The 23,863-nt window shown below is 37.9% G+C and overlaps 1 protein-coding gene across 1 annotated transcript in view; it reads right to left on the bottom strand.

Moving 5' to 3' along the window:
* Positions 1-16,603, bottom strand: part of EIF3E (eukaryotic translation initiation factor 3 subunit E) — a 50,389-nt gene extending 33,786 nt beyond the window's left edge. The window contains exons 1-5 of the mRNA XM_043979652.1: positions 16,446-16,603; positions 7,076-7,190; positions 5,663-5,780; positions 2,716-2,758; positions 1,027-1,131 (exon numbers count right to left, since the gene is read on the bottom strand). Coding sequence (XP_043835587.1) covers positions 1,027-1,131; positions 2,716-2,758; positions 5,663-5,780; positions 7,076-7,190; positions 16,446-16,535 — 471 coding nt within the window. The 5' untranslated portion in view covers positions 16,536-16,603. The remainder of the gene's footprint in view (positions 1-1,026; positions 1,132-2,715; positions 2,759-5,662; positions 5,781-7,075; positions 7,191-16,445) is intronic.
* Between the last annotated feature and the right edge of the window lie 7,260 nt (positions 16,604-23,863).

The following is a 23,863-nucleotide window of genomic DNA, read 5'->3' as shown; positions in this document are numbered from 1 at the left end:
ATTATTTAATTACAATGAGAAAAATAAAAATCACAGCAAAGTAAGATGACAACTTATAGAGGGGAATAATTTTTATTACAATCAATCAGGTTCGCAAACCACAGAGCTAGAAGGAACCTTAAGGATTACCTAATTTAAGCCCCTCATTTACAGATGGCAGGGAACTAAGGACCTTACATTACTTGGCCAAGGCCAAAATGATGCTTCCACCACACTCCACTGTTGTCTCCCCTACCCAAGTTCACAGAGGTCACCAGAGGAAGAGCTGAATTCAACCCAAATCTTCTGATGCCCCAAACAAGAGTTTTTACTACAATTAATGACGCAAATATCCTTATGTTAACAGAAAATATCAGCTTTTTAGCTACATTCCAACAACTGAGAATGAAGTAGGAAGAGTAAATTTAGAACATTAAGGCAGAAAATAAACAAGTGAATTTCAGAAATTCCAGACCCCCCACCATTATGCTGTTTTGGGAAAAGCCAAAAAGACGTTTTACATGAGCAAACACAAAATTAAACATGGAATAATAAACCCTGACATGTGTTGCCAATTTTAAAACATTATGAACTAAGTAATTACCAACAAAAACAAATAATAAGCACACAAAATAAGGAACAAAATCTTACATAAAACTCTTAGCATTTAAAGAAATTAGGAATAAACAAATTAACAGACAAAACAAATAATTCTGTTTGCTTTGTAAGAGGTTTCAAGTCTAACTTAATAAACTTGTCCTAAATGAAAGAATCCATTTAATATTAACCAAAAACAATTTCCTTTATAATTCTTTTGGAGGAGAAGTCTCCAAATTTGAATTCTTTGGCATAGGGATTCTCTGTGAAGAAACTCCCATACCAATGCATAACCTGCAACTCAGAAAACTACCTGGGGATACTGAGAAGGTGTGTCTGTCAGTATGTGAAAAAATCCATGACTTGCCTTGAGTCTAGGTCTTTCTAGCTTGCTAGCTACTATATCACATTGATTAAGTTATAAAGTATCAAGGAAAAAGGCATACTTACCAACACTCTAAAAAAGTAGAGATATTCTGCCGCTCCTGTATAGTTGCCACATTCATACTGGAATTTTGCATATCTGTAGAGTGTATCTAAATATTCTTGTCTAAACTGAAAATAAAAATTAAAGTTTTACTTTTTTATTTTGACTTAATGTCATTTATTTACTGCAATTCTATACTAAATCATTTCATAATCAATTAGTTTCAATGTTTAAGACTAGATTCTTTCCCAAATTTTTTTTTTCAGGGCAATGAGGGTTAAGTGACTTGCCCAGGGTCACACAGCGAATAAATGTCAAGTGCCTAAGGCTGGATTTGAACTCAGGTCCTCCTGAATCCAGGACCGGTGCTTTATCCACTGCGCCACCTAGCTGCCCCTCTTTCCCAAATCTTAATCCTCACATTTCATCAAAAAACAACTGTAGTTTTTAATGTAGATTCCCATTCACTTTTTAGGTAAACCTAAAACTCAAGGCATTTGTTTTACTTCCAAGTCAACAGATACTAATTAGTACTAAAGGACAAAAGCATTTTTTTTTACTTAAATGTTTTTTTTTTTTAATGGAAGTCACTGACAAGGAACTACAACATATACATAACCTACCAGTTTGCCAAATAAAACCATAAATGTGATGTTAAAAAGATTGCCCCAAACTGTAGAATATTGATTAAACCATAGAATTCCAAAATTGGATAGAACATTAAAAATCATCTAATCTGTCCTCTTACAAAGGGGATGAATCCTTTCTACAACCTCTCAGTGGCTATCCAACTCCTATGTGACAACTCCAATATCAATGAACTCAAGGTCTGTCTCAAAGGATAAATTATTCTAGGGTTAGAATACTTTAAAAGCTGAACCACCTATCTCAGAAAGCGGTAATTTCAACCACCAATGAAGGCCTAAAAACAGAAGCAAGATAACACAAACAGAAGCAGGATACAAGAGAAAAAAAATACTTGGATCAGTACAGGTTGAAATGGATGGCATCTGAGGTACCTTCCAACTCATACTCTATATAATTGTTAGGAATCTCTTCCTAAATGAGCCAAAATCTGTGTCTTTGATGTACTGGTCCTATCTCTATGGGGGTCAAGAAGAACACATAGTTCTTTTATATGACAATCTTTGCATATCTGAAGATAGCAATAATGTCTTATCTTTCATTCACTCCTTCCCAATTTCTTCTCTTCTCCATATTAAGCAATAACCAGTCCCTTCAAATATTCTTTTTTTTTTTTTAAGTGAGGCAATTGGGGTTAAGTGACTTGCCCAGGGTCACACAGCTAGTAAAAAGTGTTAAGTGTCTGAGGCCAGATTTGAACTCAGGTACTCCTGACTCCAGGGCCGGTGCTCTATTCACTGCGCCACCTAGCTGCCCCCCTTCAACTGTTCTTATGGCATAATTTTGAGTCCCCTGGAGTGATGAAGACCGACATAGAGATTACAGCAAAAATATTAACTGTCCTTGTTATGTTCTATTTCTATTACAGCAAAATGAATTATTATTTTTTCTGTGATCTAAAGGCAAGTTCTCTTTTGACCTTAAAGTGACCTTAGAAATGTTATTTTGAAATTTATCTCAACTTTAGATTAATAATCAAATTAATTATGTGACCAATCATATTTAAGATAAACTATACCAATACTTAAATTAAAATTTTAAATATTTTTAAAAACCAAAATACTTACACCATGTTTGTCAGCCAGGTAATCAAACAGCATCCGACCATCCCTTAATAAATGTTTAAAAAGTTTATTTAGTTTTTAAGAATAATTCAAAATAAACAACTCTTTAGGATCATGAAAAAAATTTAAATGACACTTAAATTGCAAGGAAAGAAATAAGCTTCCACAAGGGAACAGCACACTGTTAATTTTCTAAAGCATTAGAATGAGGGGTTCAAATGCTAGTAACTGTGTTTTAATTATGAGGAAGATATAAATATGATTGCCCCGTTTTTATTAGCAGGAATAAATTTTCTCTTCATGCCCAGATGACACTCTTTTCAAGGGTAGAAACACATGCTTTATATTTCCTGAAATGACAAGATTTGGGGTACAAGGCAGGTAGTTTAAAAGTACTGGTTAAAACAAATACTGGTTAATAATCTTCCATTACACACTTAGTTTTAATATTAAAGTATTTATTAAGCATATAATGTGTGCCAAGCATTTTGCTAAGTGCTGGAGATACAAAGAAAAGCAAGACAGTCTGCTCTCACAGAACTCATCCTAATGAGGAAAGACAACAAATCATTAAAACTAAAATGCTATAAACATTATTGTAAATATACTAATTTATAAATATTAGATACCAATTAAAATGAAATGCTCTTAAAATGATCTGACTAGCTGGGTTGATTCTAAATCATACTATTATGTTAAAATTAGTCACTCAAAAGGCACTCAAGAATCGCAGGAAGTATATAGTAGTCCTCTTTGAAATCAACCTAAATGGCTTGCTAGATATTTAACTGCCACAAAATGAAAAACTTTGAAAATAGACAGAAACCTGTAACAAAATCAAAATCTTGTAGAAAAAGAATGAGGTCATATCACATATCATCATATCACATCACATCACATCATACTATTCCTATCATCCTGTCTGCTGCCGAGTTGAAAGAGGATACTTTCAGTGAGTTTAAGAGGAGCTTACATTCTAATATAATTATTCAACCACAAATAGCAATGGTTTTATCCATCTATTCAAGTAAGTAGAAAAGTAAGAGCTTCAAGGAGGAGCCAAGATGACAATGTACTCAGCTGAGGTCTCCCAACATCCCCCTCTAAACAACTTTAAAATAACTCCTCAAATCAAATTTTGGAGTGGCAGAGTCAACCATAGGTCAGTGGGAGGCATTTTTGCATCCTCCTAAGACAACTTGCGAGGTCAGCAGGAGAGTCTGTGACATTGGAGTGGGTGAAGGCCTAGAATATGGCAGGAAAACCAGCAGTGAACGATAGATACAGCTGCGATAGCAGCAGCAGCTTTGGAAACTCTCAGTCCAGAGATGGTCAAGGGGATTGAATAGTAAAAAAAAAAATTACAGGGGACCTTTGCTGGCACTGAACAGAGCTGGCACTGACTGGCAACTCCATTGCCTATATAAGTAATCTGGGTTGCAGTTCCAGGACCAAAAGGAGCAGTAGTAATTGTAGCTGCAGGGGAGCAGGGGAACTTCTTGGATAAAAACCAGTGCACAGACCAGAAGAGAAATGACCACACTTCTAACACTACCTCAGAAGCACCAAAAACTTGCAGATCTCTAGAAAGCTCTGAAAACAGCAGCATGCAGAAGCCTAAAGCTTGGCACAGTGCCACTCCACTTCCAGATGAGCAGAAATCAACTTTAACAAAGTTCAAAGTAAAGAAAGAGGCTGAGAGCTGTGTCTTTATGTTCCCAGGCTCCATTCCAGCTTCTCCTCAGCCTGGAAGTTCTCTGGACTTTTCACACAAAACTTTACCCATGTCCTTTTGCCTAGTTCCTCCCAGAAACTTCATTTGAAAGAAAATCACCCAGACAGGCCATGTCTTTATTTCTCTACTCCTCAATCCCCAGATTTTCTCTCCTATGGTCCTTCCTCACATCCTTACTTTCTTCCCTCCCCTTCCTGGAACTTTTCAGTTTCTTTTTTTTGTGTAGTTTTCCCCCATTAGAATTTAAGCTCCTTGAAAGAAGGAAAGTCATTCTTTTACCTTGTATTTGTATTCCCACAATTAGCACAGTGGCTGGAACATACTAAGCAACAAATAAGTGCATATTGACTTGACTTCTATTTTTCTTAATTCTCTCTCTCCGGAACTCTGAATAAATATACAATTAAGAAGGGAAGGGAAGCAAGTAAATCTAATCTAAAAAGCCCCCAACTACAACTCAAGGACCAGGCAACACAGAATTTATACCAAGATGGGTATGTGGAAATGAAACAAAATGATGGAAAAGAAGAGCTCAGGTTTCCTTTACAGGTGTTCATGACATTACAGGAGAACAGATTTAGAGCTGAAAGAAACCTTAGTTCACTCAGACAGAGATTAAGTCACATGCTCAACAACTTTATAAAAGCAGTAAGCTCAGATATGAAATCAAGTCCTTCCTAAGATTCCAGATTTAATGTTCTTTGCACTAGACCATGGTGCCTCAAGTCTATCCCCGGAGATATTTAGAACTAGATGAACAAGTCTTTTTGGAAAGAAACAAAAATTTATAAAACATCAAAACAAATATATATATGCTATACAATTAAAATATGAGTTTGAGATCACTGTTCTAGAAAGCTTTACTGCACAAGTCTTTTCTTATTCCTTTGAAAAAAAGAAATAAAAAATGAAATTAGCATTTAGTGATAAGCACTGCCAGTCAGCAAAAAGGCAAAAAAGGGGGAAAAGTGGCAATTCAAATCATCTTCATTTTGGGGAGCTGCAATCATGTTCAAATTAATAAAGCTGGAAAGATTCTACTGAATAAGAACTAGAAAGTACTTCTAAGATAATCTCGTCCAGACTCTTCATTTTAGAGATGAGAAAACAGGCCCTAGAGGGAAAACTACCTTGCCATAAATAGAAATCAGATCTTTTAACTCCTCACTACTATTTTTTCAACCATTACTACATTTCAAAGTAAGAAGTGGCTACCTGGTAGATTGCATTTGCCTTGTTGTTTCTGGATCTTCAAACATCTTGACAATTGGTACAGTTTCTGCCTGCAGCTGTTTTAGTTGTGCAACAACAGCATTTCTTTTTTCATGCAAAGCTTTAAAAAAAAAAGTGAAGTATTACAATAATGCTGATGCATAGCAAATCAGATTATAATTGTCAACTTTATGGATAGACTCACTGTCCTTGGATTTATTCATCTATCAATAACTACTTCTCCTGGGGTAGGTAGTATAAGGGATTATAATTCCCATTTTACAAATTAAAAAACAAAACAAAACACGAGACTGAAAGGAAAAGTTTCTTTTCTAGGGTCATACAGCTAATAAGATCTATATAAGATATAACAAATGAGGCACAAAGATATATGAATCCAGTCATCATGGGAAAGGGCCCTGTATTATTCTTTCTATCTACATCAGCAATTCCCACCCTTAAGGGAATCTTCAAATCCTAAAATAGGTAAACTGGAGAATCAATTTATCTTACAGATCTATCTTTATATAAAGATACTATTGTAACTAATCCATCTAAAGGAATTACTGAATTAATAACAACTTGTGTTTATACTTTCTCAACAATTCTATTGTTACAACAATACTAGAGGTTTGAAACAACTGACTTTTGAGTAGGTTATGAAAACACTTTTAATGCTATGCTATCAATTTGTTACAAATCAACATTAATACACACCATTACAGGGGCTAAACATCCCCAAAGGAGACAAATGTAACTCTCTATTTTCATTCGGGGATAGCCTATGGATGTGCACAACCCAAATATCCTGCTATAGTTGATGAATATGTTGCTCAGTTTTGATAACCTACCTTTTGTCTCTTATCCTCTAGATAACAACAAAAAAGACAAAGACACCAAAGTTTCAGTTGCTTCCTTCTTTAAAGTATGTATTTAGTTGATTCCTATGCAAATTGTTGGAATTTAAGACAAATCAGTGACCTCAATGTAGGCAGTATTTTCTTTGCACATGCTATTGTTAAATATTAAAAAATTTACTGAAGGAATCACTGTTGGTGTATGAACAAAATGCAGGTAGAAAAATTTAAATCTACAGGATCATTTATCAACTGATAGAGCTATTTCTATATTATTTCTTATTTCAAGATGAAAAGGGTATACCTTTGGAACAAATAAGATTGCCAATATATACAGGCACATAACTATCAATATAAATAAAAGGGACTATCAAGAACAGAAAGCATTTGATGATCTTTTATAACAATTCTGTGCCTTTGAAAGAAACTTCTTTATAATTATATATCAATCTAAGAATAATTAAGCCTCCTGGCAAAGAAGCTTTTATAGCTTAAAACTTTAAAACAACATGCCCAGAGTCCCAAAGTTCTGGTCTTAATTTATTACCAGGCTACTTACCATGAGGAATGTCATCAGAATAAAGGTTTTTATACACATCCATTGCAAAGTCCACCATGTTTGTGTCACTGAGAAGGTCCAATTTTCCTTGAAGCAATTCCTTTTCATTATATATCTGCAACAAAGAGTTAAATATTCTGAGAAGTTTTTTTAAAAAATTGATTAATCGAAAATAATGCTAAAAGACTTCAGGATTCAGATTATTTGTATTATCTAGTCTGGTCTCGGTTCCAGAGGACCAATGATGAAACACTTCTCTCTTTTCAGTAGAGATGGTGAACTACATGATGGTGCAAAAATTTTCATGCACTGTCAGATGAAGTGATTGTGCTCTCCCCCGGGAATCCACTCTAACTTAAATATGTCTTTCCTAAAATGTGGCACTAAGAACTGAACATAATACTCCAGAAATGAGCTACCAAAAATTGAATAAGACCATTGCTTACTTTTATGCTCACTGAAACTTTTAATAGAGCCTAAGACTGCTTTATCTTTTGAAGCTACCTTGTCACACTGGTGAGTCAGCCATATGAAAAATAATGCTCCAAACTACTAAAAGAGAAGTGTAATTAACTGAGGTCCCACCTCAAATCCATTTAGATTGGCAAAATTGACAAAATAGGAAAATGGCATATGCTGGAGGGGCTGAGGGAAAAGACACACCAATGCACTAGTGATTTGGTACTGCCATTCTGGAAAGCATTTTGGTACTATGTCCTAATTGTGCAAAACCCTTCATCCATCCCAATAAGATCAAAGATGGAAGAAAAAACTACCTACACACACATACACAGCAGTGGTTTTTGTTTTTGTTTTTTTGTGGTGGCAAAGAACAAGAAACAAAGTAGGTGCCCATCACTTAAGGGAACAGAGGGGAGATGAATGAACAAATTATGGTGTATGAAAATAATGATGGTGATGGTTTCAGAAAAAGCTGGGAAGAACTAAAGAAGAGAGAAGTAAGCAGAACCAGAATGGTTTACACACAAATGACACATAAAGACACAACACTGAAAGATTTCAAAACTCCAACCAGAGAGGTAATAGACATATCACCTCAAATAAGACAAGTATGTTTTGCACATGGCCAATGTGGGTATTTGTTTTGCTTGATATGCATATCTGTTGCAAAGGCTTTGCTTTTTCTAATAGGGTGGGAACAAAAAAAGAAAAAAAAATCTTAAAAAGTTAACTGGGGGTATAAAGTAGAGGAAATAAATTTTTAAAGGATTCCTGGGATGTTCCACAAGAGTTGTTCCTCCAAGATACCACCCATTTACATAAAATCAATCACTGAGTCTGGTTATTTAATTTCTTTCTTTCTTTTTTGGAGGCAATTGGGGCGAAGTGACTTGCCCAGGATCACACAGCTAGTAAGTGTCAAGTGTCTGAGGCCAGATGTGAACTCAGGTCCTCCTGACTCCAGGGCCAGTGCTTTATCCACTGTGCCACCTAGCTGCCCCTGGTCACTTAATTTCAAATCCTCGTAACTATACTAGCTCCCATTTCTCCATATGGATAACATAACTCCCTTGATGAACTCATAAGATGAGAAAAGAAAGAACTCAACTCCCATTCTTCTGCTTTTTTTCTATTATGCAGAATTACCTTGAGCCTGGAAGGATAGACCAAAGATGCTAACAGTGAACTGAAACTCAAGATAAATAAGAAAAAAACACAAATAACAACAAACCTAGAAAAAGCTATTTACACTCTCATTGACTCAAAGATTTCACCTTCCTCTTATTCACTTCCTATTCCTTTGCAGTTTGGCTTCCGAACCTCATCACTCAACTGAAACTGCTTTCAAAAGTTAATATCTCAGGGGCAGCTAGGCGGCGCAGTGGATAAAGCACCGGCCCTGGATTCAGGAGTACCTGAGTTCAAATCCGACCTCAGATACTTTACACTTACTAGATGTGTGACCCTGGGCAAGTCACTTAACCCCCATGGCCCCACCAAAAAAAAAAAAAAGTTAATATCTCATAACTCCTAAATTCTGCTGCCTTGTTGACTACCCTCTCCATCTGGTTACTCTTCTCTCTCTAGGTTTTTATGACATTCCCTTTCTGAGTGGCCTCCTACTATCTCTCTGGTCTTTCTCAAGTTTCTTTTATTGGTTCCAACACACATTTCACATCACTAATTGTGCCAAAGCCTGTTCTGAGGACCTCTGTCAATCACTCAACAAATACTGATTATGTGCCAGATGTTGTGCTAAATGCTGGGAACACAAGTTGAAAAACTGTCCCTGACCCAAAGAAGTTTATGTTCCAATGGCATAAGACATACAAAAGGAAGATAAGATAGGGGAAGGATAGAGAAGGTACCCAACATGGAGACATGAAAAAAGAAATCTAGAGTGCAAACTGGTAAGAAATGGAGACAGCAAATCTGTGCAGCCTTCCCTGGGAGGAGCAATGGTTCAATAAGAGGGAGGGGAAAAGGGAAGTGTATGATGGGGAACAATGTGAAATTAGCACAGGAAAAAATATCTAAGCTCAAGTAGCTTACTAAAAGAGTTCCCTGCTTCCAGTCTGTCCTCTCTAACCATCCTTAACACGGCTTCCAAAGTAATCTTCACTCCCCAGCTCAAGAATCTTCAGCATCTCCCAGCTGCTGCTTAAGATTAAATACAAAAGTCAGTTTAGCATTTAAAGCCCCGGACAAAGAGATAACAGTTCATTCTTCTAACTATATTTTAATATTGATCCCTGCCATATACTCAACATTTCAGCCAAACTGGCCTACCTACAATTCTCAGAAGTCAACATTTCTTCTCTAGAGATCAATCAATATACATTTATTAAGCACCTACTATATGCCAGGCACTGGATATAAAAAAAGGCAAAAGTCAGCCCCTGTCCTCAAGGAGCTTACGATCTAAGAGAAAAGACAACATGCAAAAAACTATCTATAAAAATGCTATACAGAGGGCAGCTAGGTGGCGCAGTGGATAAAGCATCGGCCCTGGATTCAGGAGTACCTGAGTTCAAATCCAGCCTCAGACACTTGACACTTACTAGCTGTGTGACCCTGGGCAAGTCACTTAACTCCCATTGCCCCACCCCCCAAGAAAATGCTATACAGAGAACAAATAGGAAATAATGAATAGATGGAAGACACTAGAATTAAAAGGGTTGGGGGGTAAGGCTTCCTACAGAAAGTGAAATTTTAGTTGGGACTGAAAGAAATCAAGGAAGACAGTAGGGGAGCTGAGGAAAGAGCATTCCAGGCATGGGGGAAAGCCAGCAAAAATGCCCAGAGTTAGAGATGGGGTGTCTTGTAAATGTAACACTTAGGAGAGGGTGTTACTGGATCAAAGAATACATGTTGGGAAATAAGGTGTAAGAAGATTGGAAAACTAGAAGGGTTGTATTATGAAGGGCTCTGAATGCCAAACAGAATGTTTTGTATTTCATCCTGGAGGCAAGAGGGAGCCACTGGAGTTTATTGAGTAGAGGAGTAACATGGTTGGATCTCACTTTAGGAAAAGTACTTTAGTGGCTGAAAGGAAGATAGACTAGAATTAAGAGATATGAGGCAAGGAGACTCAACAGCAGGCTACTGCAACAGTCAAGGCATAAAGTGAGTCTGCACCAGAGTGAAGGCAATGTCAAAGGAGAGAAGGGGAGTTATTTGAGAGATGCTGCAAAGGTGAAATTGACAGGTCTTGGAGACAAACTGGATATTGGGGGAGTGGGGGTGGGGATTAAGAGTGAAGATGACTCCTAGGTTCCAAGCTTGAGGGACTTAAGAGGATAGTGGTGCCTTCTATAGTAAATAAGGAAGGTGGAAAGAGGGGTAAGGTAATAAATTAGATGGAAGGAGTGGAAAAGGAAAAGTTTTAAGATGAAGCGAAGTTTTTTTTTTGCCATTCCATAAGGCACAGTGGAAGGGCTAAATGGAGTTTTGTTGAAACTCTGGAGTGGGAAGGTTGAGGGGGATGGGGAATAACCATTTCGGGTGTTGGTGGGTGAGAATGTAGTATGGACAATGACCTACAAGGAGTTCAGAATCACTTAGTATGAAAGCTATGATCAGGTGTGAGAATGTTCATCTCTGAGTGGAGGATGCCACTCCTTTCCCAAAGGACTTTGGAGATAGGAGAAGGCACAGGATCAGAAGTTCAGTTGGCAGGTCATGCCTCACTATTCCTTTTCACTCTGAAGGGTGGAGATTAGGTAGGAAAGGGTATATGACTGGAGATGGAAGTGGAACCTTTAGAACAGAAATGAGAAATCCAATTCCCCACCAACTTTCCTCTTCCCTGAAGGGAAGTTGCAACAGGAGTGGGAAGGCCAGAGGTAGCAAAAGGATAGTCCTCTTTGCACCTGAGGTTCTCTACATTATGGCTGGAAGATCAGATTAGCAGCAGGAGGTAGAAGCTGGAACTCCAGTAGGAGCTGGCACAGATCAAAGCTTTGAGGCAGAGAGAAGACTCATAGTCTGGCACCTTGCAGCCTTCCTTTAAGGGAAAGGTTGTATCTAGCAGGAGATGGAAGACACCAGGCACATCAGCATAATGTCTGGCTCCTCATCTGAAGAGGCTGAAGGCTACTGTCTTAAAACACCTTGAAAGGAGTCACCACTGAAAATGTTTTGAACTTTAAAAAAAAAACAAAAAAACCCCAAAACCAAAACATGTGCATTTCCATATTCAAAGCAGAACAAAGAAAAGAGGACTACGCATTTAGGGGTATAATAATTTCAACATGTGACTTTCAAAGTTGGCTTATTTGTTTCCTTTGTTTTCTTCAGTTCAAAAAAACAACAACAAAAAAACGCTTAAGATGCTCCTCTTCATTTTTTTCCACGAGGTGAGGGTGGAGAAAGTGGTCACAACCTATAGCTAGCCCTCCTTTCCCTCTCAACCAAACCACAATTGAAAAAAGAAAACAAAACCCTTGGGAAAAAAACATAAGCGGTCAAGCAAAACAAATCTCCCAGCGACCATGTCCAAAAATGGATGGCTCACTCTGTACCTTGAATCTGTTGGGAAGTGGGTAGCACACTTGGTTGGTCATTCCACTGATCAGAGTTTTTAAGTCTTTCAAAGTTGTTTTCTTAATAATGCTATTATTTTATCAACTGTTCTCTTGGTTCTGCTCACTTTCCTTTCTATCAGTTCTTACAAGTCTTTCCAAGTTTCTCTGAAATCATCCCTTCAATCATTTCTTATAGCACCATTATGTTCCCATATATTAATATACTATAATTTGTTCAAGTAGTCACAAAATATTGATATTTCCAATTGATGTTCCCATAGTTTCAAATTCTTTGCTATAAATATTTTTGTATATATGGGTCCTTTTTCTCCTTTCTTCAATCACTTTGATATATAGATCTCCTAATGGTATCGCTGGGTCAAAGAGTATGCAGTTTAGTCACTTTTGAAATGGCTTCAAATTGCTTTCCAGAATAGCTGGATCACCATGAAACAACTCCAATGTAAAGGGCACCTCTGTAGCAGAGAGAGGAATTCGACTACCTTTAAAAGGAGAAATGCAGTTAGTCAGAATAGCTGGATCAATGCACAGCTCCACCAACAGAGCATTGATATGGCTGGTTTCCCCCTAAAACCTAACATCTGGCATTTTTCTTTATTTTGTATCTTCATCTTTGCTAATTTTATGAGTGTGAAATAGAACTTCAGAATTGGTTTAATTTGTATTTCTCATATTATTAGTAATTTGGAGTTTTTTCTGATGTCCTCCAACTCTCCAAATTCTTAGCTTCCTTGAAGGTTCCAGACTCCCAGACTCCTCTGCTTTTGAGTACTCTCCTCCCTCCTTCAATTAGTTTTTACTCACTTATTTTTAAGTAAACCACAATAAGCTCTTTATCTAAAGGGACTGTTTTTGTCACTGGTATGTATTGGTTATTTGTATACGTTTTAGGCTCCCTATTCTAATAAGCACTTGAATACAAAAACTGTATATGATTCATAATCAAAGAACTTCAGATTTGGCAAATCTCTCGTCCAAGGCAATGTAGTCAAATCACTAATTCTACAAGAATTATTTCCTGGGGCAAAAGAAGAGCAGGCAGATTGGGGGAGGGGCAGTCAGAAGCAAATCCCTTTTGAGGAGGGATAGGGTGAAAGAAGATAGATAATATAGTAAATATCATGGGGAAGGGAATAGGATGGAGGGAAACAATTAATAGTAACTGTGAAAAAGAGAAAAGCGAAAAAATGTACAAAAAATATTTATAGCAACTCTTTGTGGTGGCTAAGAATTGGAAATCAAAGGAATGTCCATTGATTAGGGATTGACTAAACAAGCTGTGGTATATGATTGTAATGGAATATTATTGTACTATAAGAAATGACAAGCAGGATGATTTCAGAAAAATCTGAAAAGATTCATATGAACTGATGTAAAGTGAAGTGACCAGAACCAAGAGGACATTCTGCACAGTGACAACAGCATTGTTGTATGAGCAATTGTGAATGACAACTACTCTCAGCAATACAATGATCCAAGACAATGCCAAAGGGCTAATGATGAAGCATACTATCCACCTCCAGAGAAAGAACTGATATTAATTGAACACAGACAAAAAAAAAAGTACTTGTGGATTGTGTGTGTGTGTGTATATATATATATATATATATATATAACCTATATCAGATTGGTTGCTGTCTTGTGGAGCGGGAAGGAAAGGGAGGGAGGAAAATCTGGAATTCTAAATCTTATAAAAATGAATGTTGAAAACTACTTTTACATGTAATTGGAAAAATAAATAAATAAATAAAAGGAACCCCTGCACCCCAGGCTGGAGGGTCAGAACCAAAAAAAAAATTAAATAAATAAATAGAAATGATTTCCACAATATCCCTGCCTGACAACTGTTCATACTGTCTCTGCTTGAAAACCTCCAATGAGGAAGAAATCCATTGTTTTCCTTAAATCAAAACGAAATCTTTCTGTAACTTCAACCCAACCCCAGAGAAGGAAGTAGTGGTCCATATTAAGTATTTCATCAAGTTGAAGGTCAGATTAAATGACTCTTAAGGTCCCTTCTAAAAATTTTTCCAGAACATAGCCCTCTCCATCATCACCACTCTCTCTAATCTATTCCTTGAATACTAAAGGCTAACAGTTCTCCCCCACCCCTTCTGCAAATGTACTACCTAATTGCTCCATTTCTGTAAACCTTATCTACCTGACTACACCATTGCCAACTTGAAGGCTGTATTTCTTAATTATCCCTAGAAACATTGTGAACAGAATACTGCTCCAAAACTTATTACCTGTGTGACCTTAGGTACGTCATTAAAACTCTTAGAATAAAACTTGCATTACCTTCAAGTAAGATGTGGGTAAAATGCTTAGACTACAACTCCATGAAACAGTCCACTCTGCTCTCCGTCTACTTAGTTTATTTCCTCAGGATATCTCCCTGCCACTGTTACATATCCAACTTATTTTTATACATGTTATTACAGAAAGGGTCCTTAAACATTTTTTGTCTTAAGGGCCTGTCAAGAAATTCCCTCAACTAGGAGGAATAGGACATCTTGGGAGATGGGCAGCTGTCAATGGGGGTTTGATAACTGGCTTGTCAAAGATAGGCCAAATTGAAAGCAAAGTAATGTATTAGCATGCTAAAGAAACTGGTGATAGCAGCTTCAACTTCCTAGAGTTTAGATTTAGTTTTCATAATTTTTGATGACCATTTAAATTACACAGCCAATGAATAGCATTCTGTTACAACTTAGGTTGGATAAATAACATTAGTTGTTACAATAGGGGACAAGATCATCTGCTTAACATAGTTTGTTATTTTTTTCTTACTTTTGACCATTAGGCCACCAGGTGATTGGGGCATTTTGACAGCGCATTAATATATAAGAAATGATCGTGGTTCCTATTGTTCCCCTTACAGACTCTTTTAGCAATCTGGTCAAACTTATGTACCCCTTTTTAGCATCCCTTCCAACATGTCTCATAGGGTAGTCAGGAAAACTGGAACACTAAATGTGAAGCAAGGAGTTATGTGGATGGAGCAGCAGGGCAGGGAGTCCTGAAGGCCTCGGTTTAAATGCCATCTCTGACATTTACTATCTTTGAGACTATGGACAAATCACTTCGCATATGCCTCTGTCAACTCTCACTGACTTGTAGTAGATGAGCTAGTCAATAAGCATTTATTAAGGCAGCAGCCTTAATAGACTCTCAAGTGCTGAAGATACAAAGAAAAGTAAATAAAAGACAGTTCAAAATTTGTACTCATCAGTTAAAGCGTCCTTGGACAGTTTTCTGTCTTTACCTAGGGTAGTTACAAACTTATCAAACACATCACAAACATACACCCCAAATACCCCTGAAACGACTTCTGCTTTTTTTTTTTAAAGTAGGACTTTAGAAACAAAAAGCACTTAAGCATCAGGACTGGTTTTGTAAAATGAGTCTATCGTTACCAAATATAAAGAGAGAACTTCCAAACAATACAAAAAACTTTTCGTGGATTTAATTCTACAGTTTACAACCTGAACTAAGTAGACAATGTACCACATAAAACAAAAATAAACAACAAAATTTTTTTTTATTATTTATCGTAAGCACATGAAAGATCAAGTTCACAAGAACACTGCACTTTAGCTTTACAATACTATTTTTTTTTTAAGGAAAGTGGTTAAAGAATCCCAGCTCGTCCAAGACGGCTTAGAACAAGTACATACATTTCATTACGACTGACAAACGCTGCCCCGCTTTACCTTTTAGCCTTCTCTACACGTAAAGAGAACTGGGTTAACGACCTGAAGAAAATAAAAACCATTTCTGAGCAATCTAAAAGGGTGGAGGAGGGTGCAGGAAGAGAAGGTGGAAAAGGGAAAAAAGGGGGTTACACAAGGAAGAACAAAGTGAAGATTAACCCGACAAGAGGCCACAAAAATTCTTATGTGACCATTCATAATAGAGACAAACACCAAAATGTTCATCTAGGTGCAAAGACGTTAAGGCCAGAGAGAAAGCTAGGAGAGTTAGACCTAAGTCCCAACCTTTCCTCAGACCCGTAAAAGAAATGCAAGCGATTCTGCTCGCTCCTACGCTGTTCTAAAACTCTTCTGCCATGCACCTTGAGAGAAAGACAGTAGTAGGAGCTCGACAGCAGACGAGTTGGCCGCAGAAGCATCTTGGGCCAAAGCAGTCTAAGGAAAACCGCGTCCCTTCCTCATCGTCTCCGCGTCCCCTGTGTTGGAAGCCACAGCCGGCCTCGGCGGAAGAAGGAAAACCCGCCGCTGGCCCCTAGGCCGCCTTACACGTGTAGAAAGCCTGGGGCCCCCTCCCGCAGCCGGACAGAAGAAGCAAAGACCGCCTCAGCTCCCAGGCCTTCCTTGTAGCCTCGGGAGCTCCCTCACCTCTTTGACTGAGAGAAACTCGAGCAACGGGAAGACCATATGGCGGTCCAAAAAGTGCGCGATGCGAGTAGTCAGATCGTACTCCGCCATCTTGCCGGGAAAGAGGGAGTATCTCTTCGTCAAACTTTATTGATACTGCTGTAAAGGGAACAAACAGACAAATCCCCGACTACGCCTGCGCAGCTTCTATCCTGGGCTGGGTGGGGAGGGAATGAGTGAAGCGGTCTCGGGGCGGGGCTTTCAACCCAGGCCGGGGGATGCAGGGATGATTGCTTTCTTGCTGCGCAGGCGCCTATCTGGGCATGCCTTTTCCGGTTCTTCTCTGGCAACCTGGAAAGTAGTGGATCCGAAGTTTGAAACTTGCATTTCTGGCAATCTGGTAGATTATTTTTGTTTCGTTGAACGCCTCCCCGACCTCCCACCCCTCCCGGGCACCTCTTTGACTTCTCTCTCGTGCTTTGGCCAGAGGCTGAGCAGCTTCTATTGTCGTTGCTGGCCCTCCAAAGAGACTTCCTGTGGACGCCGAGGTCACGGGTGAAAAGGGCCTGCATCCCGGGGGATGGATGGGGGAGGAAGCTCTTTTGCTGTGGTCTACGCCCGCGGCGTCCTACACCCACCCATCGTTTGTGTTCCTTCGGGAACCCTTTTTTTTTTTTTTTTTGCGGAGAACGTGGTTATGACTCCCGAAAGGACAACTGACTCCAAGTGTACGATATTTACATAGCAATTCTGGCATAAAATTCAGTAGAATGTAAGCTCCTTGTGGGCAGGGACTTTTTCCTTTGAATCTTCAGCTCTAACGTTGGCCCTTGGGCGCAAAGTGATGGCTAAATGCTTTTTGGATTAAACAAATGCATTCTTGACATTAATAGTAATAGTCTTGTATTTTTATAGTGTCTTAAGATTTTACAAAGTACTTTGCATACTTTATTTTTCGAGTCATACATCATCTCTGAAGCAGGTTGATTCCCATTTTACAGATGTGGAACCTGGGGCTAAGGAATATTAAATGACTTGCCCAGAGTCTTAGCTAGTACACAATTTATGTACTTCATAGCATGGTTGTGCTAAGCTGAGTCATGGATTCAACAAGTATTTATTAAAGACCTTTTTCGTCCTATCGTGATGCAAAGATGAAAAAGAACATTGCCCTTGTCCTCAAAGAGGATACATTCTGTTGCAGAGATCTTTCAGGAGATTGATGAACTTGGATGGAGAAAAATTACATGATCGGTTTCACTAATTTCCCTCTGAAAGTTATCATTTCCGTCAGTTATTTTTTTTTTAATTCCAAGAAAAGGTCCATAGTTTTCACCCCCTTTGTCAAAGCTGTCCGTGGGACAAAAAAAAAAAAGAATCCTTGTTCTCATGACTTGTACAAAAATAAGTTCGCCAAGGAGATGGATATAGTGAGGAAATGCTCTAAGAAAATTTGAGGAAGAAATCATCTTTAGTAAAAGGAAAGATTTCATGGAGGAATGGGAATCTAAGATAAGCACTTTGCATACATTTTGTTTGAATAGTTAGTACAAGTATTATTCCAATTAAAAAATAAGTTAACATATAGTTCTTTCTATGTGCCAGGATCTATGCTAAGCACTTTACAATTAATATCTTATTTGAATCTCCCAACAACCTTTCAAAGTAGGTGCTTTCCCTATTTTATAGCTGAGGAAACTGAGGTAAACAGAGGTTAAGTGACTAAAGAGGGTAAATGAGTTGCCTAAGGTCACACCTCAGTACCTGTAAGTTCATTTTATACCTAGAAAAGTATCCCTTAAATAACATACCAGAAGAGATCATCTAGCCTTTTCTTACAGACTTCTAGTGAGGAGAAATCCTCTTCTAAGTCAATTCACTCAATTTCTAAAGAGCTCCTATTATTAGAAAGTTTTTTTTTTCTTTCATCCCACCTAAATCTGCCTTTTGACAATCGCTATCACCTACTACTCCCCTGGGACTAAGTAAGGCTGTAACTGCCCTCAAAATACTGGAAGCCAGTTTACATATTCTCAATTAAGTCTTCTAACGGTTAAATATATTCACTTTCTTCCACTGAACCTTAGGGTGTTAAATGAATTCAGAGGGAAAAAACAGATGGTTGCTGGTGAGCGGGAGAGCACAGTGGGAAGGGTTGTTGGTCCTTTGTTCTCAAAGAGAACCATGACATCCTGGTGATGTCATGACTTGCACTGACTTGGATTTAAGTGAGGGAAGGCTGTACAAAGTCACCAACCTCACTCCTCCAGAGCCATCTGGGTCTAGTCATCAAGCCCACTGGAGATGGCCCTGGATGCTTAAGGCAATTGGGGTTAAATGATTTACCAGAGGTCATACACCTAGTGTCTGGGGTGAGATTTGAACTCAGGTCCTCCCAACTTCAGGGCCAGTCAGTGCTCCTTTATTCATTTTGCCACATAGTTGGGAGGGATGGGTAGTTTCTGGAGAATGGTTTAAGAGCAATGAGAATAAGGTATTGGACAGTGGTGGACAGAGAATGAGTGTGAATGAATGACAGCCATAGGTTCAAAATCATTGGGTTCTGAAATGTATGACGGGGCAAGTTTTATTACCTCAAGTTAGGTTTTCATTGTGGTTAAGTGACCTAACCTAGTCAAGAAGACCTGGGTTCAAATCCAGTGTCAGACAACTTTCTAATGTTATTAGCCTGGGCAAGTCATTTAACCTCTGTATGCCTATTACCTTAATTGCAAAATGGAAATAATAACAATAGCTCACAAGCTTGTGAAAATTAAATTAAATAACATAATATTTGTCCTAATATTAGCACAGTATCTGGCATATAATAAATGTTTATTCCTTTCTCCCTCCCACTGTAGGGGTTTGGTCTCAGGATAGAATTCTTTCAGGACCTTATGTAGTTCAGACCAGAGACAAATACTGAGAGCTGAAGGAATGGTATTACTTCTTTTTCCCCCAAGGAAGGACACCAAACTGGAGCCTTGTTGGAATTGCCTCTTTTCCCTGAAAGGAAGGAGGATCCTGCTGTCTACTCTTTTAGAGGGAACCTGGCACAATGGAATGGTGTTATTCCTCTTTCTAAGGGAGGCAGGAGTATTCTGGATAGTGTTAACTATATCTTCTGTTTTTGCCACTATTCATCTTTACCCTAATACTTTCTATTCATGATTGATCCCTTTGGTTCATGTATTTTCTGAATCGGCTATACTACTCTATCTTCTCTTTTATCTGTCTTTCTTTTGCATAAGGTAAACCCTTTTAGGACTTTATTCAAATCATGGATCTGATTCAACTAATTCTCAGTGATGCATTTGAATAAGATTCTCAAATTTGTCTTATTAACTTTTCATTAGTCATTTGTATATTGACATTTGGTATCATGGCTACTTTCTCAGATCTTTTCTCCTCTCAGTTTCTTGGTATGTGTGCTGTTATTCTTTCCCCTACATTATAGCTGCTAAAGCATTTAGCTTGATGAATATGCAGCTTTCTAGAAAGCAGTATGATATGCTGTATAAGATCTGGGTTTGAATCTCATCCCAGACATTTATGAATTGTGTGACCATGGGCTTGTCACTCAGTCACTTTGAGGCTCAATTTTCTTTACTTTAAAATTGTTATCGCCACAGCTCACTGCTGGGTGGTTGTGAGGCTCAAATGAAATAATGTGTATAAAGTGCTTTGCAAACCTTAAGTTGATTAGTCTGTTTCCCTTTCTTCTCTATTTAAAAGTCTTTTGATTGATTTGACAGAGAAAAAGACTTGTGTGTGAGTCAGGTAATAGACTCCAATTTAAAATAGTACTGTTGTCGTCCCTTTATTCTCACAGTGTGTTTTTTAAAAATTATTTGCTAATACTGTATTTTATAAATTAATTGTTATTTGTATATTAATGGCTATTGCACCCATTTGGGCAATAAACATTTATTATTACTTAGATAGTACATGGTCTCAAGGAGAGTTCAGACGACCTTCAAAAGAAGAGCCTGCAACGAGAGCCCCTGAACTCCTTGTAGCTAAAGGTTTTATATTCTTTTGATAGAGGCGGGTCATTATGCATTGATCAAAGCTAATTGGTTAAAAACAATTTTCAAAAAACTCTTGATAGAAAATGTTCTCAACATCCCAAAAAAAAGAACTGTGGATTCTGAATGCAGATTGAACCATACTGTTTCTACTTTGGGGCTGTTCTTTTTTTTTTTTCCTTCTTTTTTGAGGTTTTCCCGTTGTGCTCTGATTCTTCTGTCACAATATGACTAATGCAGAAATATGTTTAATGTGATTGTACATATGTAACTTATATCTGATTGCTTTCCCTCTGAGGGAGGAGGGAGGGAAGGGAGGAAGGGAGAAAAATTTGGAACTAAAAATCCTATGAAAACAAATGTTGAAAACTATTCTTACATGTAACTGGAAAATAATAAAATACTTTTATTTTTTTAAAAAAAGCTAATTGGTTAGCATCATTCATTTCCATTAGTTGACATGACTTGAGGGAGGTCCAAATTAAAATGAACTCTACCCTATGACATAATGGAAGAGAGCCTCAGTGAAGGGCAAAAGGGAAAGTGTGTTCTCTGAGCTAGACAAAAGAATCAATCTCCATTTCCTTTTGTTCCCTCGGGCTTATCCCAGACAAGATTTGCTGAACTTTCCTGGACTTTGGGGGGTGGGGGGGGGGAAGAGAAGGATAAGAAATTCATTACTAATAATTATTTTCTCACTAAAGAAGACCATGATGTGATGACTTGCACTGAATGGGATTTAAGTGTGGGAGTGCTGTGCAAGGTCACCAACCTTATTGTCTCCTCCAGAGCCATCTGGGTCCAGGGACAAGATATATATCAGGACTTCTGCAGATGGCTCTGGGTGCTTGAGGCAATTGGGGTTAAGTGACTTTCCCAGGGTCACACAGCCAGTAACTGTCTTGAGATGAAATTTGAACTCAAGTCCTTTTGACTCCAGGGCCAGTGCTCTAACCACTGTGCCACCTATCTGCCCCCTAAAATAGTACCAAGCCCCAAATTGGATGAATATTGAGGAAGTGAAGATTATACCTCAAAAGGAGCCCCTCTTTCCAAATAAAAAAGCACAAAGAATGTCATCCTGTGGCTATTGTTGCTTGATATCAGCTGGTGTTGGTCACTTCTGGGATCTCTGTGGAAGACAAAACTGATACTTTATAGGAGGCCATCAAAGCTTAATTCATTTTGGGATCTGATAAACTGCAACATATCCTTGAATAAAGCTCATCAGATTATATAATTTCAGTTCAAATCAACAAACTGGTAAGGCCTCACAACATGAAAGGCAGCTTTCTAGGTTCTGGGCATACAAAGACAAACTAAATTAGGTTCTTGCCCTCAAGGAGCTTACATACCAGTGGAAGATGCAACATGGACCAAGTAAGTAAATATAGTACTAGGTGGGAGAAAGTGCTAATACTAGAGGATCAAGAAAGATTGTTCTTTTATCTCTCATGCTGTGGCCTCAGGCTTACCTCATAATGATCCAAGAAAAGAGAAATAGCTATAGGAGACATATCACCTTTCCAGATATGAGTTATCAGGAGTTATCCTAAGACATGCTCAGATAGGTTAAATGTCACATAGTCATACCCTTTGATCCAGCAATGCCACTGCTAGGTTTATATCTCAAAGACATCCCCAAAAAGAGAAAAAGACCTATTTGTACAAAAATATTTATATCAGCTCTTTTTGTGGTGGCTAAGAATTGGAAATCAAAGGAATGCCCATCATTGTGATGCAATATTATTGTGCTATAAGAAATGACAAACAGGATGATTTCAGAAAGACCTGGAAAGACTTATATGAACTTATGTATAGTAAAGTGAGCAGAACCAGGAGATTTTTGTGCACAGTGACATCAATATTGTTTGATGAAGAACTGCGAATGACTTAACTTTTCTCAGCAATACAATGATCCAAGAAAATCCCGAAGAACTAATAATAAAGCTTACTATCCACCTCCAAAGAAAGAATTGTATTGATTGAACACCGACTAAAGCATGTTTTCACTTTCTTTCATTTTTTTCTTTTATTCAATTTTTCTTATACAACATGACTAACATGGTAATGTTTTACATAATTGCACATGTATAACCTATATCTGATTTCTTACCACTTCAGGGAGGGGGGAAGGGAAAGGAGAGAAGGAGGGATGTAATTTGGAACTCAAAACTTTAAATACAACTGTTTATTATTTTTTTAAATGTCACATAGGTAATAAGTAGCTTCAGTGGGATTCAAATCCAGAACCTGCATGGTTACAAATCAAGTACTTTTCTCCCTTCTCTTTTGCCTTTTTAAAATTACATTTAGGCATTTTTACCTAACACACAAACCTCCCAACAATCTCCCTATTTCCTTCTGATATCAATTTAACCATATAATAGAAGGTACACTATTATTTGGACTGATGAAACTTAACAGGCTTTAAAATATTTATATGTTGGAAATGAGGCATAATTTAAAAAATATTAATTAATGTGGAACGAAAGCACTTGTGCAAAATAATTTCTTAGACTTGCAGCTTAAAAGTGTGTTTGCTCTTCAGCTTGTATAGTTGGGTAGCAATTCTAATAGTTAATAGATAACCAAAATATTTTTCTGTGTTAGAAGCCACTTTTTTTTTAATACTAGAAGGTTTGACTACTCTTACAATGTATCTCTCAGATATAGAATTGCATTTTAGTTTCATAATAGTAAAGATATTTAAATACTTATGTAACAGTAACTACTCTAGCCTTCACAGCCTGGAATGCCGGGTAGGTTAGATTTTTACCCCTTCACCAGGATTCTCCATTATCTTTAAGAGGAAATTGAGGGTATTTAGGTTCTCTGCAAATGGCTCCAGCCCCACCAGTGGTTGTTCCCACAATTGTAGGGCATAGTCCCCTGTATCCAAGTTCCATTTAGCTACAATCAGGTTAGCTTTTTTTTTTCTTTAGTAAGGCATTTGGGGTTAAGTGACTTGCCCAGGGTCACACAGCTAGTAAGTGTTAAGTGTCTGAGGTCGGATTTGAACTCAGGTACTCCTGAATCCAGGGCCGGTGCTCTATCCACTGCACCATCTAGCTGCCCCCCAGGTTAGCTTTTAACAGCAATTTTTACTTCCAAAAATATTACAAACATACAAACACTCCCTCAACACATTGTAGGAATAATTTCTCCACCTTACCTATTATACCACCTCACTCCCTAGGGAGAGGAAAAGAATTAGATTCATAACAGCTTTATTCCCATAGAGCACAATCCCATTTCCAACTCCAAAACACCCCTTGAACTTTAGTTCCAGACTCTTTGGCTTCTCAGTTTCCCAACCAGGCTGGCTGGCTACCCCATTCTGCCTGTAATCCTAGCTCTAGGGCTGCTATGACTTGAACTCCCAAGTCCAGTGGGGATCATTACCTGTAC

This window comes from Dromiciops gliroides, chromosome 1, assembly GCF_019393635.1.
Source record: "Dromiciops gliroides isolate mDroGli1 chromosome 1, mDroGli1.pri, whole genome shotgun sequence".
Taxonomy (NCBI): domain Eukaryota; kingdom Metazoa; phylum Chordata; class Mammalia; order Microbiotheria; family Microbiotheriidae; genus Dromiciops; species Dromiciops gliroides.
Note: the sequence above shows the minus strand (reverse complement) of the source record. Positions and strands in the feature narration are given on the sequence as shown.